Source organism: Leopardus geoffroyi, chromosome A3, assembly GCF_018350155.1.
Source record: "Leopardus geoffroyi isolate Oge1 chromosome A3, O.geoffroyi_Oge1_pat1.0, whole genome shotgun sequence".
Classification (NCBI taxonomy): Eukaryota; Metazoa; Chordata; class Mammalia; order Carnivora; family Felidae; genus Leopardus; species Leopardus geoffroyi.
The window spans coordinates 110,271,274-110,291,041 of record NC_059336.1 but is presented as its reverse complement, the minus strand read 5'-3'; the positions used below and the strand labels follow the sequence as shown (position 1 = coordinate 110,291,041).

General features: G+C 40.6%; 1 protein-coding gene and 1 non-coding gene across 9 annotated transcripts in view; one reads left to right on the top strand and one right to left on the bottom strand.

Annotated features, from left to right (window-relative positions):
* Window positions 1–228: 228 nt before the first annotated feature.
* The window catches only part of EIF2AK2 (eukaryotic translation initiation factor 2 alpha kinase 2), a 35,303-nt gene continuing 15,763 nt past the window's right edge, over window positions 229–19,768 (bottom strand). For 4 of the 8 annotated variants that reach the window (XM_045447129.1, XM_045447134.1, XM_045447130.1 and 1 more), the window contains 9 exons: window positions 17,621–17,655; window positions 15,999–16,061; window positions 14,078–14,200; window positions 10,532–10,651; window positions 8,418–8,598; window positions 5,557–5,685; window positions 2,919–3,020; window positions 1,871–1,924; window positions 229–1,794 (listed from right to left, as the gene is read on the bottom strand). In XM_045447129.1, coding sequence (XP_045303085.1) covers window positions 1,672–1,794; window positions 1,871–1,924; window positions 2,919–3,020; window positions 5,557–5,685; window positions 8,418–8,598; window positions 10,532–10,651; window positions 14,078–14,200; window positions 15,999–16,061; window positions 17,621–17,655 — 930 coding nt within the window. In that variant the 3' untranslated portion in view covers window positions 229–1,671. The remainder of the gene's footprint in view (window positions 1,795–1,870; window positions 1,925–2,918; window positions 3,021–5,556; window positions 5,686–8,417; window positions 8,599–10,531; window positions 10,652–14,077; window positions 14,201–15,998; window positions 16,062–17,620; window positions 17,656–19,768) is intronic. The other 4 variants (XM_045447131.1, XM_045447136.1, XM_045447132.1 and 1 more) reach the window with 2 other exon arrangements.
* Window positions 9,873–9,945, top strand: TRNAK-UUU. The gene has a single exon. It is a non-coding gene; the product is annotated as a tRNA-Lys (tRNA).

Below are 19,768 nucleotides of genomic sequence, written 5' to 3'. Positions count from 1 at the left end.
TCCCCAACATCTTTTCAACCAATGGTTTTACCCTCCATTGATAAACCTTGCCTTGATCAAATACTGCATTGAGAGTTGAAAACCATATTAACTGCCTTCAATAACTTTTTAGAAATAGCTATAGCCTTCATAAAAGCCTTTCTCTGTGACTTTTCTGCCTAGCCTAAACTTGGCTCACTTTAAAAACTGTAAAATTATATGACAGGTTTTTTCCCTCAGGTTTTTTTCCAAGATGTCACCCAAATTATCTTCTGGTATTCTCTCCAGCAATTCAGGGAAACAAAGTATACCCAACATTCTTAGGTATATCTTTTCCAGAACTCAAGCCATGGCTCTTGTCCAGACTCCTGCCCATATTTGCTCCTCACTACCTGTCTAAATCCCTAGCCTACTTAGAAGTCTCACTGGAATGCCACTTCTAAGCTGTATGCCATGGTACCTCAGTAGAAAGTGATCTCCTGGAAACTTCTCCAGATTGATTCTTCTCTGTGCTTACCTACTGCCTTCTAGCACAGTTATCTCTTTAAAGTGTTCTAATAGATACAAAATGTATTTAAGATAAAAAGAGTACACAGTAAACAGTAGTGAATGCAACATCTGGTTTAAGACGAAAAAAGTGAGGAGTGCCTGGGTGACTCAGTCATGATGCTTAAGCATCCAACTCTTGACTTTGGCTCAGGTCATGATCTCGTGTCTCAGGAGTTCGAGCCCCACATCTGGCTCCATGCTGTAAGTGTAGAGCCTGCTTGGAATTCTCTCTCCTCTCTCTCTCTCCAAAGTAAATAAATAAATAAACTTAAAACAAAGTGAACTGTTATCTTTGAAGTTTACTTCCCCTATCACACCACTTCCATCCCTCCTCAGAAAACCACCATCAAAATGTAGAATTTCTTATTCCTTTCTTTCCCTTTATTGTTTTACCACATTTGTTTGGATTTCTAAACAAAGTATTTCATTTAGCGTGGTCTGCAACTTTATGTAAATAGAATCATTCTGTATATGTTTTCTGTAACTGGCTTTGTTGGCTTAACATTATGTTCCTCAGAGATGTATCATGTTATTGCACTTAGCTATATAATTCGTTCATTTTCACTGCTATATAGTATTACAATGTATGAAAAAATACAGTTTATCCATTCTTCTCGTGATGTACATTGTTTTTTGTTCTTTTGGCTGTTATGAACAAGGTTTCTATGAACATTCTGGTAGGCAAGCATGTAGGAACCAAATTGATGGCTTTGAGGGTATATACACCTTCAACTTTATCAGATCATACCAAATTGTTTTCCAAAGTGATTGTATATCACTTATCTTCTTATGACTACCATATTTCTCTAAATTAGCTATTTCAAACAGTGAGATATCTCATATATTTTTGGCCTAGAAACAGTGGACATTTAATGAATATTAATTGATTTGCTAATATTTTAAAAATTTGAGAGATATTCTCCCCTATGTTTATAATAAGAAGATAAGCTCAGGAAAAGAAAAGTGTCTGAATGTTTTTGAAGTAAAAAAAAAAAAAAAAGATTCAAACCTTCTTAAAATTTAGTGAAAAATTAAGAGGAAAATAAAAATAGAAGGTAAATACCCAATAGGTGTCCCTAGAAGATTTTAGACAGTTATAGAAAAATTGAATATCCAAGGCAGGATACTTTTTTTAGAAGAGCTCTAACATGTGCTTCGGTTCTTATTCTCTTTTACATTCCTCCACTCCTTCAAAGTCTCCAGTATTTCAGATGCATGAGGCCGTTTCGTGGGTTCGGGTGACAGTAATTTTTGCAGAAGAATTTTCTGTAATGATAGTGAGTCAATACTAATAAATAGAACACTGAAATGAATAAAAGTCTGATTATTTTCAAGTACTTACTTCTCTGCCATCAAATACATCTGAGAACTTGCCGTCTCTTAGCTCTTTAAAAATCTGAAAATAAAACACACACACGCACATATATATATATACATGAGGAAGTTATTCACTCAGGAGGAAAACCAAACTTGCTTCTTGGCCCAGAAGCAAGCAGGACTCTCCTCTCCCACCTTTCCCCATCCTTAACGTCAACATGTTGAAGTGCTAAGAGCGTCATCTGCATTACTTCCCTTCATCCTTTTTGGCATCCTACGTGCTAGGTATTTTCATTATCCCTGCTGTCCAGAGAAGGCTGTTGGCTCCAGCAAGTCGGTTTACTGAGCTTCAGACCAAGATATCCCTCCGGTTGCCTAATACCTTTAGCAGCTCCCCACTGCCCCCATAAGAAAGTCCATAATCTTGCCTTAATTTAGTCCCAACACGTCTCTCCAGTGTACCAACCATCCCTTCCTTGTCACTTACTACTCCAAGAGAAATGATTCTGTCTGCTAGTCCCACCCTCTGCACAAGGAAGGCTGGAATGATCTTTCTTCTATTTTGGCCTATTAGAAGCCAACCAATCCTTCAAAGCCCAACTTAAATACCCCATGAAACCTAAATCGCTACAGTTAGAAAGATCTCTGTCCTGTTTCCCCAAGACTTCATGTCTTTTCCCAAAAACATGTAGAGCATTCTCTTATAGTATCTTCCCTTCTAAAATAAAAGCTCCATGAGAACGAGGCTTATTCACATTTAAAACCCTGTAGCACTTAGCACAGTGTCTTAGGCAAAGCAGGCAATCAATAAAATTTTACTGACTGACTCAAATAAGAAGAAACAGCTTTAGTTTTGTGAGATGTACACACCTTCAAAAGAAGACCAAAGTTTCTGGTCTGAAGTAAAAAGTTTTGGTTGCCCAACTGTGTGAAAGATTAAATCCATATTTCCTTCTCGGTCAATACTAATATATTCAAGTCTATCCTCACATAAGGGCAGTTACTGTAGCAGCACTTTGGAGATGACTGCTAATAATTTTTGTTGCTTAATTCTTTTTTGTGATATTATTTACCTGTAATGTTTCTGAAACAGTGGGACATATGTAAAGGAGTTCCGCGAGAATTAGCCCCAAAGCAAAGATGTCCACTTCGTTTCCATATTCTTGTAAAGAAATCTAAAGAGACCAAAATATGTTTATATTTGTTACTGATACCTGATATAAACATCCATGGCTTCTGAAACCAAAACAGCTATTTGACCAAACTATCTTGTATCATGTAACAATGCGTGTTTATTAGCAAGATCTGAGGAGTCTCACTGCCCTGGTTCAAATGTGTCACTAACTGGCTGCATCACTCATGTAAATTAACCATCAATGGTGGGATAATCTCAGCCATAAAATGGGGATAACAAAAATTTCAGCCTCAGAGCTTGACAGTAGTGTTAAATAAGATGCAGGAGGCGAAATAGTTAAGGGTTCCCAGTAAGTGGCTTTCATGCAAATGTTCATATGTATTCATAATGTTCTATAACTGGAAACAATCCAAATGACCATCAGAAGAATAGAGAAGCACACTGTGGTATATTCAGGCAATGGAATAGTACTCAGTAATGAAAAGGAATAATCTGCTGGTATAAACAACCACTAGAGGTTCTCCAGCAGAGATTAGTTTGACTGAAGTAATCAAATACAACATAAAAATCATACATAAAATATGATTCCACTCATATGAAGCTCAAGACAGGGAAAACTAATCTGTGGTGACAGAAATCAGAGCACTGGCTGCCTCTGGGAAGGAAGGAGGGACTGGAAAGGGCCTGAGGGAATTTTCACAGGCGAGGGAGATGTCCTACATTTTCACAAGTGTATGGGTTTCCCAGGTATATATGGCTTTGTCAAATGACAAATGTACCTTTAAAATACATACACTTCATGATGTATAAATTATTTCTCAATAAAATGTTTTTCAGTTTAAAAACCACTAAGGAAATGAAAAGCACAATGAGGAATGATTTTTTCAAAAATATTTTAGGGTGGGGCGCCTGGGTGGCGCAGTCGGTTAAACGTCCGACTTCAGCCAGGTCACGATCTCGCGGTCCGTGAGTTCGAGCCCCGCGTCAGGCTCTGGGCTGATGGCTCAGAGCCTGGAGCCTGTTTCCGATTCTGTGTCTCCCTCTCTCTCTGCCCCTCCCCCGTTCATGCTCTGTCTCTCTCTGTCCCAAAAATAAATAAACGTTGAAAAAAAAAAAAATTTTAGGGTGACAATACAGGGTGCAGGAGTTAAAGTTTGTCTTCCACTTTCCTATTCCACACAAAAAAAATTAAATTATGTTTTTATGCCACGTGGTCCCCAAGGGGAAAAGGTGGATTTCCTCTCAAACATCAAAAAGATGAAAACAGACAATAAGCTATCAACCAAAAATGGAGACTATTAGAGTAATGAAACTACACATAAGACAAACATTCAAATGTTCTCCTTGATGATGGTTTCTTGTTATTTCTTTGTTTAAAATGTAGCATAGAAGATTTTAAGTTGTCATACAAGAACATTTCTGTAATATGGTTAACAGATACAGAATCAAAATCCAAAATATATAAATATTCCTTACAAAGAAATTAGGAACAGATAACCTAATTAAGAAAAATGAGGAGAGCACATGAATAGAAAATCTGCAGAAAAGCTGTAAGTACATACATATATAGATGGCCTACCTTACTAAAAATCTGAAAAATGCAAACTAAAACATCAGGATACTCATTCATCACTGAGGCCAAAATGCAGTCTGCTAGCACCCTAGTCTGGTTGGGAGTGTGAAGGAGAAAGCAGCATTGTCCTACACTTTGGGAGGAGGGCATAATAGAATCACTTTTTTCTGAATGACAATTTCACAGTATTTACCAAATTTGAAATGCACCTGTCAGCCTACTCAGTAATTTCACTTAAAGGAATCTATTACAGATTATCATGGAAATACTCATTTTTAGGGGCACCTGGGTGACTCAGTTGGTTAAGTGGTGGACTCTTGATTTTGCCTCAAGTCATGATCTCATGATTGTGGGATCGAGCCCCGTGTCGGGCTCCACACTGAGCACGGAGCCTGCTTGGGATTCTCTCCCTCTCTCTCTCTCTCCCTCTCTCTCTCTGCCCCTCTTCCTGCTCACTAGCACACTCTCTCTCAAAATAAATAAATAAATAAAAAAGAAATATGTGTTTTTAGAGTCAAAGATAAGGAGGAAAACACGTAAAAAGTTGGTAACAGCCTAAATAAACACTCATCAATAAGAGAACCGTTAAATAAATGATGGTATAGCTATACTTCAGTATACAATACAGTCGCTAAAATGGATGTCAGATCCGTCTGTGCTGGTATGGAAAGATGATGATACATTGTTGAGTGAAAAAAAAGCCACAAAATAACAGTACAGTCAGTTATAGAAACATCTCTTCATATTTTTGTGCAAAAAGTCTGCATATATATATATAAATGTGTGTTTATAAATGTCTATAACTCACAGAAAATGATCCGAAAGGATAAACAACAGACTCTATGAGAAGAGTAGGAATAGAAAGTTGGGTTAAAGGGAATTTTCCACTTTCTTCCTATATCCTTCCGTGATGTTTTAATTTTATAAGAGGTGTCTGTTATCTTTCTAATTAAAAATACAAAAGAAATGAAAACTATATAGACAGAAAGGAAAGGGACCTCACCTGTTCTGGGCTCATGTATCGAAGAGTTCCTGTATTCCTTGTCCGATTTGCGTAATTTTTCAGGGATGTCACAAGTCCAAAGTCTCCTATCTTTACTTGTTTTGTATCTACCAAAAACACGTTACCTGGCTACAAAAAAAGAAAAAAACCCAATATTGAATTTATAAGCACCAATTTGACAGACTGTTAACACATATCCAAATCACATTTAACAAGGGCTATTTTTATATTTCCTTATAAGACATTTACCCTTACACAGGTAGCCCCAAACAGGATATTTAATATCACAGGTCTTTAAAATGCCAGTTGAAGAAGTAAGGATTTCTCTGTCTAAGAGAAGGCTTTGGGCATTGCTGCCTTCAAATCTCTGAAGACATGTTTAATGTGAGGTGGATTCACTCTGTACGGTACAAAGGGATGGATCCAGGACTGGTGGGTAGAAAAAACCAAAAGGTTTGCTTTAATATATCCTTATAAACTAACAGTGTGGTCCAAGGAATGGGAATTTGAGAGTCCCCATGTCAGAGAGTATTCAAGGTGGGGCTGGACACCCACTTGTTAGAAATGTTGCAAATATGAGTCCAGGATCTGTTGGGGATTGAAGTCGACACCTTTAAGATCTCTTCTAAGTTTGAGATTCTCAGAATGAGTCTCTTGTCAATGATGTTGTAAGATAGCGCATGCAGCAACCGTAGTAGAGAAGCTAGAGAAGTTGGAAGATGGAAAGAAGGGGGCGCCTGGGTGGCGCAGTCGGTTAAGCGTCCGACTTCAGCCAGGTCACGATCTCGCGGTCCGTGAGTTCGAGCCCCGCGTCGGGCTCTGGGCTGATGGCTCAGAGCCTGGAGCCTGTTTCCGATTCTGTGTCTCCCTCTCTCTCTGCCCCTCCCCCGTTCATGCTCTGTCTCTCTCTGTCCCAAAAATAAATAAATGTTGAAAAAAAAAAAAAATTAAAAAAAAAAAAAAAAAGATGGAAAGAAGGATCTCTGAGCAACTACAGACACGGAGCAAACATCGTCTGCAAACAGACACAAGAAAAGAACACTGTGACACAGGGCAACAGGAAGTATGGGGTACAGGAGAGAACGGGCAAGAGACGTGCTAGAGAAAGGAACATCCAGTCAGCACCAGTCAGTTTCGAGAATTCATCCAGAGCAGGGGAGCCTGGGAGTTAATACCCAAACTTCTGCATTTATTTGCAGGTTACTTTATAAGTAAATAAATGTGCTTAATTTGTTATTTAACTATATATATATATATCACCTATTCCAAGGTGAAGGCATAGCCAATCGAAATGTATTTTTCTGAACACAGTTCTTACAACATTCCAACTTCAAAGAGCACCTTCAGATATTAAAGCAGATGAAAGTAGGTGGACTCCAACACAAAGGCCTTGGCCATCCAGCTCCTGGGCAGACCAAAGACACAATATCTTTTATGGGCCAATTATTCCTATGTAGGCCCAACAACTACAACTATGGGTCCTTCTTTTACTCAAGAAACTCTTTTGTTTCATCCTTATTCTTGACTATTTTAGATGGGTGGGGTAAGCAAACAGCCAAGATCTACACAGAAAAGGTGCTTCTCCTGGATCCAGAGTCATCAGGAAAGGCTACATGAAGAGCCTGAGACCAAAGAAGACAAGCAGGAGAATGTTCCACGCAAGAGGAAGAGGAGCAAAGCCTCCGTGATAGGATTCAGCATGGCCAAAGTGTGATGGAAGTAGGCCAATTACAGGGAAGAGAGAGTGAGGGAGGCTGTGAAAAGCTGTTCTGTCTTCTTTGATTTTGATGAGGAGGTAAAATGGGAAAACAGCTCATCTCAACCATGAAAGAAGCTAGAAAGCCAGCAGAAAATAAAAATACAAAGGTATGCTGTGTGTTACAAGTTTTGGATCACAATTTTCCAATCACGGGGTAGAAATGTCTAACCAAATGCCAGGAAAGTTCTAGACTCTGGACCCAGTAGCTATGATTGCCGTCATGAATAATGACTGATAGGGGCGCCTGGGTGGCTCCTTTGGTTAAGCAGCCAACTGCATCTCAGGTCATGATCTCAAGCCCCACATTGGGTTCTCCGCGGTCATCACGGAGCCTGCTTTGGATCTCCTGGCCCCCTGCTGTCAGCCCCTCCCCCACTTTCTCTCTCTCTCTCTCAAAAATAAATATTTAAAAAAAGAGTAATGACTGAGAAATTGGGATAATCATGTTCCCAAAGCCAGTCATCAGAGTCCCTTCTGCTTCTCAAACAAGCCTGAGTAGCAGCAGAGGCAATGACAAAGCAGCCCACTGGCTGTGGTAGCCACAGTAATTCTTTGCATGCAAAGGTAGTTTACTGAAGCAGTGTTTGCAAGCGGAGTATACAGAGCAGCCAGATAGGACCAGAAGTGAATGAGCTTCTTCCTATAGGGCTCACTGTCTCAATAAATTGATTTGTCCTGAAGATCCTCTGAATGGTCCTATGGAATGGTATTTGGGGCAAGATCTAGATCCATTCTAACTTCAGAGGATCAGAGATATTATTTCCTCAGGACTGTTAATCAATTCTAAAACTACAGAAGACACTTTTTAGAATGACTAAACCATAGGGGCGCCTGGGTGGCTCAGTCGGTTGAGCATCTGACATCAGCTCAGGTCACGATCTCGCGGTCCGTGAGTTCGAGCCCTGCGTCAGGCTCTGTGCTGACAGCTCAGAGCCTGGAGCCTGCTTCGGATTCTGTGCTCCCTCTCTCTCTGCCCATCCCCCGCTAGCACTCCGTCTCTCTCTCTCTCTCTCAAGAATAAAACAGACATTAAAAAAATTAAAAAAAAATAAAATTACTAAATCATATTTATCAATTCCTAACAAAGTACATTTTCATTTACCTTAAGGTCTCTATGGATTAACTGTTTGCAATGTATATAATCCACACCTGCTGTTATTTGTTCATACAATTCCAAAGCCAAATGTTTGTCTGGTGTCTGGCCTCTTCTGCTGTCAATCCATTGCTCCAATGTCCCTTTACCACAGAATTCCATTTGGATGAAAAGGCACTTAGTCTTTGGTCTGGATATAAAATTCACAGTATATTACAAATAGCAATAAAAAGAAATTTATAAAAAAAATAACATTTCTTTTTAAAATTACACTCCATCTTCTTAAGAATCCCAAAACATGTCTGAAGGCAGAAATCTAGGGATGCCTGGGTGGCTCAGTCGGTTAAGCATCTGACTCTTGATTTTGGCTCAGGTCATGATCTCACAGTTCATGAGATCTTGCTACCATCTGGCTCTGAGCTGTCAGCACAGAACCTGGTTAGGATTCTCTCTCACCTCTTTCTCTGCCCCTCCCTTACTCACATATGTGCACACACATGCTCTCTCTTTCTCAAAATAAGTAAATAAACTTAAAAAAACATGAAAATCTAAATGTAATAAACTTGAATCAAAATACAGTAAATCATTTTTGATTTAAATTGTAAGTTCCCAAATGTCCAGAGTTTTATTTGTTAAGTAATTTACAAAGTATGAGACTGCCCATTCTCTAATGGTAAGGGTCCTTGATCACCTTTGCTAGTAGAAAGGAATAGGAACACCAATACAATGGAATTAAGGAAAACCAAATTGCATTACTACATAAAGTAATTCTGGAACATTTTAATTCACTATTGGCCTACTGAGCATCTGTTTTGTGAAAGGCCCAGAACAGTCACCTAGAGATGAGGAAACAAGTTAGATACTATCCTTGCTGTCATGGGGGTTATTAGTTTAATGAGAGAGAAATACAGGAAAAACAAATCGAAAACAATAGTGTAAGGATCGTTTCTCAAAGAGGAATGCCAACAAATTGCTATGACATATACTTGCGAGGACTAATTCTGCTAACCATGTTTTTATCTTGCTTTATAAACTAAGTTGGCTTCAATATTAATTTATTTTCTTCGAACTTATGTTGGTTAGAAAATAGAAAAAGAAAGCCAAAAATCTGCTGAAAGCTGAAGAAGTCCTGTCTGTATGCCGATGGTGAATGAGTCCTGAAACTAATGATAAAGCTCTCAATCACATGGGGTGGATGGAGCTGGTGCTGGGGGTGGGAGTCGATGAATGAACAGACCCTCATTGTCCTCAGGATTTCAGTGAGGACAGTCCCCAAGAAACACTGGCTGACTTTTCAGAAGCAGATGCCAGGTCTTTAGAGACCTCCAGTCCTTTGTCAGGGTCTTACCTGAGACAAAGCATGAGTGATGCAAGGTGGGGTACCTCCTTGGTCTTAAATTATCTTCAATGCCCACCACTCCACTGTAAGTGGTGTGGTTGTATTCAAAAGGGACCCCTTGGGGTGTCTGGCTGGCTCAGTTGGTAGAGCATGTAACTTTTGACCTCAGGGTCATGGGTTCAAGCCCCACGTTGGACATGGAGCTTAACTTAAAATATTAAAAAAAAAGAGAGACAGAGAGAGACAGACCACTTAACTGCACCCCAACAATCAGGAGTCTCTGAGAGGGACAGAAAAGTGTTGGCAGCTGAGGAGGGGTTTCCAGCTGTAGCATCCATAGTGTTCAAACCTTCTTCCTAAGACTGCATGTACAGCCTAGCCTGAAGCCGGGGTAAGTGAGCAAGCCTACAAATTAAACAATGGAGACAAAAAAGCTAAACCTGAGATTTTCAAAACAGATGAGGACAGGGATACCTGGCTGGCTCAGTCAGAAAAGCATGCAACTCTTGATCTACACTGGGTGTAGAGGTTACTAAAAATAAAAAATAAACTAAAAAAAAAAACGTATAAATTAAAAAAAATAAAACAGTTGAGGACAATAAAAAAATTTTTTTAAGCAAGTGTGGAGCAAGGGATAGAAGCAAGGACAAGATTATTGTCTCAAACGGTGTTTGTGGTTGGTGATTATTAAATGTAATAACTAATGGCCTTATCTTCTGGCCTACGCCTAGTAAACAACAGTTTCTTCCATCCTGTTAGGGCTATGAGAATTCTTTTTAGTTACCTTGAAGTGTTAATGCTGTCCACAGAATGGCAATCATCGCCAAACCAGCAGCTGTAGTAGTGAACGATATTTGGGTGATTGAGAGCTGCCAAAGCTTTTACTTCACGCTCTGCCTTCCTGCTTTAAAGAAACAGGGAACATAAAAGTGTCAGCATCATCCCTGCTATGAACTACAAGTCAGGTGACAGAAGACAACTACCTACGCTCCCTTATGAAACAGTTGCCGTGGTTCCCACACCCTGAGTTTTTAGAATGGAGGCCAGGAGTACTCGAAAGGAAAAACTGAACACACAGAAAAAACATGGCTGTCCTCACTCTCAACATGAGAAAAAGCAGTGACTTATTCAAGTTCAAGCATCAGACATTTTAAAAGCCATTTGTAGTCGTCTTTGAAATGCCAGTCAAGCATTTTTGGTTGCTAATTCATACATCATATTTTGTTTAACCTTGTGTTGAAATCACTTTGGATTTCATAAGCAAACCCTAATAGGGCAGCAAGGGTAACCCAGGCAACATGATGAACCTAACTCAAAAATTTAAATGTATAACAGAAATACACAAAGGAGATATCTACGCAGAGAAACCAAGACTTCACTGTACATGTGGGAGCTTTATAGTGATCTGGAGTCAAGAGCTGAGAAAATGCTATGCTACATGGAATAAATAAATTTGAGATTTCAATGAGGAGAAAAGATAAGCAAACATTTTACAATTCCATTTTCTAATTCGCAAAGTTCCATAACTACATGACATAACATTTATAAAAATAAAGGGAAAAAAAGTACTCATCCATCAACAGTCCTAACACAATCAGTTATCGTTTTGGATCGTTTCTTATAGTCTTTCTTCCTATACATTTTTATATACTTGTAATAATAGTATATAGTTTTTAACCTATTTCTCCATATAACAGGTTATCTTTACCATTTTCCTTGTTACACAATTTGTATAACCATCATGTAAACTTTTTTTTTTTTAATTTTTTTTTTTTGTTTTTCAACGTTTATTTATTTTTGGGACAGAGAGAGAGCATGAACGGGGAAGGGGCAGAGAGAGAGGGAGACACAGAATCGGAAACAGGCTCCAGGCTCTAAGCCATCAGCCCAGAGCCTGACGCGGGGCTCGAACTCACGGACCGCGAGATCGTGACCTGGCTGAAGTCGGATGCTTAACCGACTGCGCCACCCAGGCGCCCCTCATGTAAACTTTTTAATGTAAGATTTCTAAAGTATAAAAAAGTAGAGCAAATAGATTCATGAACTGCTACCTAGCCATTACCCAAATGAAACTGTTATTAACTCCTGGCCAATCTCGTTTCATCTATACTCTCACCCGCTTCCTCATCTTCCCTGGATTATTCTGAAGCAAATTCCAGCATCATATCATTTCATGTCTGAATATTTTCCGTATGTAAGCTTAGCCATCGAACAGGGGAGAGAACAAAACATACTTAATCATTTCTTCGTTGCTGGACCTTTAGTTTGTTCTAATTTTTCACTGTTATAATGACACAGTGATTTACATCTTCTTGTATAACTTTTTCCATAATTTGGATAATATCCTTAGAATAGGTTCCCAGATGGGAAGTCCATGGGTCAAGGTGTATAAATATTCCAAGTATATTTTTTTTAATTTAATAATTATTTCTGAGAGACAGAGAACACAAGCATGGAGAGGCGCAAACAGAGAGGGAGACACAGAATCTGAAGCAGTCTCCAGGCTTGAGCTGTCAGCACAGAGCCTGATGTGGGGCTTGAACTCACGAACCATGAGATCGTGACCTGAGCTGAGGTTGAATGCTTAATCGACTGAGCCACCCAGGTGCCCCTCCACGTATATTTTTAACTGTGTTATACCAATTTATGAAGCTACTAAAAATGTCCAAGATACTGTACTCTTATCATCATTACATATTACCATTAAGAAAAATGCTACTGGGGCGCCTGGGTGGCTCAGTCGGTTAAGCGGCCGACTTCGGCTCAGGTCATGATCTCGCGGTCCGTGAGTTCGAGCCCCACGTCGGGCTCTGTGCTGACAGCTCGGAGCCTGGAGCCTGGAGCCTGTTTCGGATTCTGTGTCTCCCTCTCTCTGACCCTCCCCCATTCATGCTCTGTCTCTCTCTGTCTCAAAAATAAAAATAAATGCTAAAAAAAAAAAAAAAAATTAAAAAAAAAAAAAGAAAAATGCTACTGAATGGAAAGAACAACACTTCATTCATGTTAAGCAAAATAATGTAATGGAAAAAAAAGCCTTGTTTTGATGCCAGGTGGACAAGGCAAGGCATTGTCCGTGGGAAGGGAAGTAGGTGTGTCTGGCTGAGATGAGGAATGGCCAGGACTCCATGCCTGCTTCTCCTTTACTCATGTCATTTTCCATAGCTCGTATCTGTTTCCCATATCCTTCCCTAGTCCTTGAGGGATAGGTCTACCAAGTTATACATAATCCAACTGTCAGAAACCAACAAGCAAGATTGGTGAACCGGTGAGCTTGTGATTTAATACTTCCTTTCCACATGTTCTCTTTTCTGAAGGAGTTCTATCCAGTAAGTGGGAAGGGTGGGAGTAAGTGGGTGCAGATAATACATGAAACAAACATGGGGAGCAAGGGGTTACAGTGGGAACACAATGGATCAGCATTCCAGAAAACAAGTTCTAAATCTCCACCTTGTTACCATAGTAGGTAGCATCCAAAGATGGTCATCAATTCATGTCCTCCCCATACATACATCCACTCCTCAGATTAAGCGGTAGAGTCTATTTGCCCTCTACCTGAGTCTGAGCTGGCCTTAGTGATGTTGTTTAACCAATATTATGTGGAACTTCCAAGACTAGGTCAAAAGTAGCCTTTGCTGTTCCCTCTTGGGATGATTTTCTCTGAGGACAATCCTTCTTGGAACGCAGCGACTAGGTTGTGAGAAGCCCAGGTGACATAAAGAGGCCACGTAGAGGCGCTCTGGTTAACAGCTGAAATTCCAGCCCACAGCCAGCATCAACTGCTAGCCACGTGCGACAGCCATCACTAGCCAAGCTGTCAGATGACTTCTGACAGCAAATGCGTGAAAGACCCCGTGTGAGGATGGCCCAGATGGCCACAGCCAACTCAGAGGACCATGAGAGATAATAATATCTGTTGTTTTTAAGCCACTACATTTTGGAGTGGTGTATGATGCAATAATAGACAAACAGTTACCTATTTACCTTTGACAAATCAGTTCCCAGCTTTGGGTCTCAGTCTCCTAGTCCTTCCAATAAAGGAGAGGAGACCAGAAAATCTCAAAGGTCACTATAAGCTAGATGATTCTATTACTTCTGTTTTCATCAAGACAAGCTCAAAAGAATGATCAATGGTATATTCTTTTTTTTTTTTTAATAACCACAGTAAAGTGAGGTCATTTCACAGTAAGCCAAACCCCTGATGATAGAGCAACATTTTTAAGGAAGACTAGAAAAAACTAAATAATATGCTAATGAAGAAGAGAGAAACATAAAAAAAGAATAGTGCAGGTTCACACACCTCATTCAAAGAAATAAAACATTTACTACTTACTCACTATCATATTTAACACGTTTAACAACGTAAGTCTTCCTATCAATTCTGTGTTTTGCTTTGAAAACTTGGCCATATCCACCTGAGCCAATCGGTTCTATTTCTGTAAAATCGCTGGTAAACCTTGAAAGATAAAAAATACATGGTTATTCTGAGGTTCAATGGTCACTGCCCACCCAGCCTCCCAACCCTTCCACTTTCCCTTAATGTCACTGGCAAAATGGACTCTACAAGAAACATGGCTCTCTCCTTCTAAATGAGAAGAGTCTACTCCACAGAAACTCTTGAATCACAAAGGATAGCTACGCCTGCTCCTGCTCCCAAAATAACAGACCACCTCTGGCATTACGTTCAACTTCTGGCTGGTACAAAAGCCATGATAATTTTATCTCAAGTATAAAACTTCAGAAAGAAGTGCCATGGGGCGCCTGGGTGGCTCAGTGTGTTAAGTGTCCGACTTCAGCTCAGGTCATGATCTCATGGTTCGTGAGTTCAAGCCCCACGTCGGGCTCTGTGCTGACAGCTCGGAGCCTGGAGCCTGCTTTGGATTCTGCGTCTCTCTCTTTCTCTCCCTCCCCTGCTTGAGCTCTGTCCCTGTCTTTCTCCCTAAAAATAAATAAAGATTAAAAAAAAATTTTTTAATAAAAAAAATAGAGAGAAGTGCTGCATTATGTTCCACAGCTATCACCAAGCTGTCATAAGAGAAATGAGCATGTTCTCTGAGCCTGCCTAGGTCTGTAACTACCTGGGGTTCCCCTCTCTCTCCTGTCCTGCATTCCATCATTAAGCCCTGCCAATTCTACTTCCAAAACCTATCACTGGTATGCACCCACTTTCCTCATCTCCAACAGCTATACACTAGTCCAACCTTCTATCAGGCTCCTTCATGAGCCACACAGCAACCACTGTGAAAAAATGGAGGATGATCATGTCTCTCTATTGCCTAAATTCTCCAATAGCCTCCTTTTCATTAAGCCAAAGCCAGAAAGTCCTTAGATGGCCTATAAGGAGTCTCCTACTTTCCTGCCCAGCCTGTCTCATGGCACCGTGTCCTTGTTCCCTGCACTCCAAGCACACAGCCTCTGCTCCTTGAACACTCACCTACCTTTCCTACCTTTACTTTTCCACATGTGGCTCTTTTGCAGAGTCACAGAGCTTCTCCACCTCCCTGTTGTAACTCATCCTCCAGGCGCCCCCACACCGGTGACCCTACAGGAAGCCTTGCTTCACCCCTCACACTAAACCCAAGGTTCCTATTTCCACTTCTTACCATGCCATTGCTTCTAAGACCATACATGGTAATTACAGATTTTTCATGGAATTATTCTCCCCACAAAACTGTGAGGGCGGAAGATGTTTCTATTTGTTCCACTCTAAATCCAATGCCCAAAAGTGTGCTAGGTGTGTATTAGGGACTTATGAAATGTTTGCGGATTCTTTTAAACTTGTATTCAGTGTCCTCCTATTGCAAATAGGCTTCATTTGTTTTAGATACTTTATTCAAACCCAAACATGCAATCTACCACAAGGGGAACCTTTTTCCAAAGTGAAATCTGGAATGGAGCTGGAAAGTGGAAAACAGATTCAAGTGGAGCTGTTCGGATTCCTGCAAGAGTCTTTTCTAAGAAATCATTGGTTTATAGAAATATTTACCTTCAATATTAAAAACGTCCATGGATGTGAGAAAAATTCACATAACTATCCAGTAGATCTACACTTACCACATTCCATCTGGATTCATCTAAACTTTCCGTCTCCAGGAGACAATGATCCTTTGAGGATCTGAGTGTACTAAAAAATTAAACTGTTCAGGTAGAAATATTATTTAGCCTGACTGATGAACAACAGTCCCTTAAGAAACTTTTGTCGAAGGGGCGAACATATCTGTAACCAGATTCTTTGTCACAGCTTTCCCTCTTACCTGAGTTCCACAGAACACCTGCTGTCTTTTGTCACAGGAGAGTTAAATGTAGGTGCCAAACTTCTAAGATTTAAGACAAGAATATGAAACTCAAATAAAACTGAAATCAAATATAACGTTAGAAGAAGTTTTATGTCACGCACTAGTTTTTTTTATATATTCAGTCAACTATTAAAATTACAGGGTTGAAAGCATTCACCTTTTCCTTTATAAAACAATAAACTTAACAGCTCTCCTCTGTCAACTGATTTTTCATTCCTTTTCTGATTCCTTATTTATTTATTTATTTATTTATTTATTTATTTATTTATTATTTTTGCCTGAACACATTTATTGCTGGTGTGCCCCAGCCTCCCTTTTTCTCCCTCCAGACTCAGAACCAAAGGACTTCTATCTGCTTGCACTGTCATTCCGGTCATTTTACCCTTTGTACTTTATTCCCTACTGGCCATGACACCTGCTTTTGGAAGTTCAAACCCCACTTAAAACTAAACCTCTTGAAATTGCTATCTTCCCTTTAAGCCCTCAGGTTCCTAACACCATCAGCTGTTAGGCCATCAGCCATGATGCCTGATTCCCGTGTACATCTCACCCACAAGGAATAGTCTTAAAATCCTTTCTCCATTGCTTCTTCCCCCAGTTACTGGAACCATACTCCCTCAAACCCTGCCCACTCTTCTCGTATGGTCTGTCTTGCAAATTCTCCTCACCCTCCTCACTGCCACGATAACCAATGGCTGATGTCTGGATCACCTTACATGTACATCTCTCTTCTCTCCACCCAAACACCCACATCAGGAATCATCTTTCCTTGACACACCTCCTACTCTTCAGAATATATCAGTGGCTCCTAATGGCTCCTACTGCCACTTCACCCTCACGGCTGACTTATAATTACGTCCTCGTTTTTCTCTTCAGGTCAAAAAAAACAATCCACGTGGGGCGCCTGGGTGGCTCAGTTGGTTAAGTGTCTAACTTCGACTCAGGTCATGATCTCACAGTACATGAGTTCGAGCCCCATGTCGGGCTCTGTGCTCACAACTCAGAGCCTGGAGCCTGTTTCAGATTCTGTGTCTCCCTCTCTCTGCCCCTCCCCTGCTCACATTCTATCTCTGTCTCAAAAATAAACATCAAAGAAGAAGAAGAAGAAGAAGAAGAAGAAGAAGAAGAAGAAGAAGAAGAAGAAGAAAGAAACCAATCCACCATCATTTATGTAACATTTGGTCTTTTTCTTTTCTTGCCCAAGTCATTACACCATCTCTACCCTACCTGGCTGTCTGTAAAATAACACACATCACGGGAGAGTACTTCCCTAAGCCCACATCTGTCAGCCTCATCCAAAATAATGCCCTTAACCAATGACTTTAGTGACCCCCTACAGGCTTTATGTCCACAGTGCAGTATGTACATCCATTCAAAGATTTCTCTACATATTTACAATTATTCGTTTGTAGATGTCAAGCTTTCTGTGATCCTCAACCATGCTTTCCACCTCTGAAACTCCACACAAATGACGATGTATAGTATTCTGCAAATACTAAAGACTTAGTAAATAAGGCTGACAAACGAAGTCTGAAATAAAACTTCGTTTCAAAATACAGTCACTGCATAATGATGCTCACCTTTTCACCTTCTTTTCACTATTTCTGACATTGTCCTATAATAAAAGAAAATGAAAAATAGTTTCAGATGATTAAATCAATTCTCTTGCTTGACCTTGCTCTTCTTCCTGCTGTACTTCTAGATGGTTCTGTGACATTTTTTTGGTCCCTTAGATGAACAGCATCATCAACTTGTGTATTCTCGTCACGCCCTGCTTCTGAGGTTGGCTACATCAGTGTTCTCATCTATTATAGCAACCAGATAGACATGGTGGGAAGGGCAAAAAGGTAGTCCTAGGGCATGTTCAGCAGAAGCACAGATTCCCGTGGTACAGAACGTGGCCTCCCTGGCGACGCCCCGGGCTGGTGGGTCTCACCAAGTCATCCACAGTGCTAATGAAGAAGAAATGGAGCTCAGGGACTACTTTAAAGTAATTCCCCAAGTGTTTCTGATCTGATCAGTTAAAAATGGCAATGCTGGGGCGCCTGGGTGGCTCAGTCGGTTAAGCGTCTGACTTCAGCTCAGGTCACGATCTTGCAGATCGTGGGTTTGAGCCTGGCGTCGGGCTCTGGGCTCACGGTGCAGTGCCTGCTGGGGCTCCTCTGTCTCCCTCTCTCTCTGCCCCTCCCCTGCTCGTTCTCTCTCTCTCTCTCTCAAAAATAAATAAAATTTTTAAAAAATCCAAACTGTTTTAAAAAATGGCAATGCTGAAATATTCATTTTTAGCAAAAATTAACAATTTAATTAAAAAAATTTTTTTAACGTTTATTTATTTTTGAGACAGAGAGAGACAGAGCATGAACGGGGGAGGGTCAGAGAGAGGGAGACACAGAATCTGATACAGGCTCCAGGCTCTGAGCTGTCAGCACAGAGCCCAACACGGTGCTCGAACCCACGGACCGAGAGATCATGACCTGAGCCGAAGCCGGCCGCTCAACCAACTGAGCCACCCAGGCGCCCCAACAATTTAATTTTAATAGTTAAGAAAAAAAGAGGAGTCCTGGATATATCTCAAAAACTAATTTCACATAGCTATTCTTTATTCATATTCACTTTTATTCTGGTAGGTTTGGTAACTTTGTAGTTTTACCAAATTGAGTATGTTGACACAGAGTGGGGAGCATCGAACTAAGAACTTTTGAGCTCATAGCACCTACCAGCCTCAGTACTGTGTGATGACTAAGCTATGCTTAATTTAGCCATTCTGGGGGCGCCCGGGTGGCTCAGTCGGTTGGTCGGCCGACTTCAGCTCAGGTCATGATCTCGCAGTTTGTGAGTTCGAGCCCCGCGTCGGGCTCAGTGCTGACAGCTCAGAGCCTGGAGCCTGTTTCAGAATCTGTGTCTCCCTCTCTCTGACCCTCCCCCGTTCATGCTCTGTCTCTCTCTGTCTCAAAAATAAATAAACGTTATAAAAAAAAAATTTAGCCATTCTGTTAATGGACAATGTTTTTTTCTAATCTCCTCCTGTTACCAATGCTGTTGCAAAGAACGTGCTTATCCAATGTCTCTGTACATACGTATGAGTGTTTCTCTAGTACACATTCCCCAGGAAGGGAACTGCCTGAAGGCACGGCACACACACCGTCCACTTCACTACGTGTCGCCAAACCGTTCTCCACAATGACTGCACCAACTTACGCTTCCACCAGCAGCAGCGTATAGTGGTCATAACTGGAACACAGCTGTGCCAATGTTTAGTACTGCCAGACTCAAATTTTGCCATGGTAACGGGCTTAAAATGATACCTAACTGTGTTTTGATTTGCATGTTCACGATTACTATGCAGTGAAGCATCTTTTCATATGTTGGGGCCTATTTGGGTATCTCTTCTCTGACCTGTTTGTTCAGATATTTTGCACATCTTTATACTGAGCCACTTTTCTTTTTCTTATTGATTTGTTCATCGCTGGTTATAAACAGGACACTTTTATAACACTAATCATCACCACAAAAATTATCTGATTTTTTAATTTACTTTTGAGAGAGAGAGACAGAGACAGAGAGAGAGACAGAGCATGAGTGGGGAGGGGCAGAGAGTGAGTGAGACACAGAATCTGAAGCAGGCTCCAGACTCTGAGCTGTCAGCACAGAGCCCCATACAGGGCTTGAACTTGTGAACTGCGATATCATGACCTGAGCTGAAGTCAGATTCTTAACCAACTAAGCCA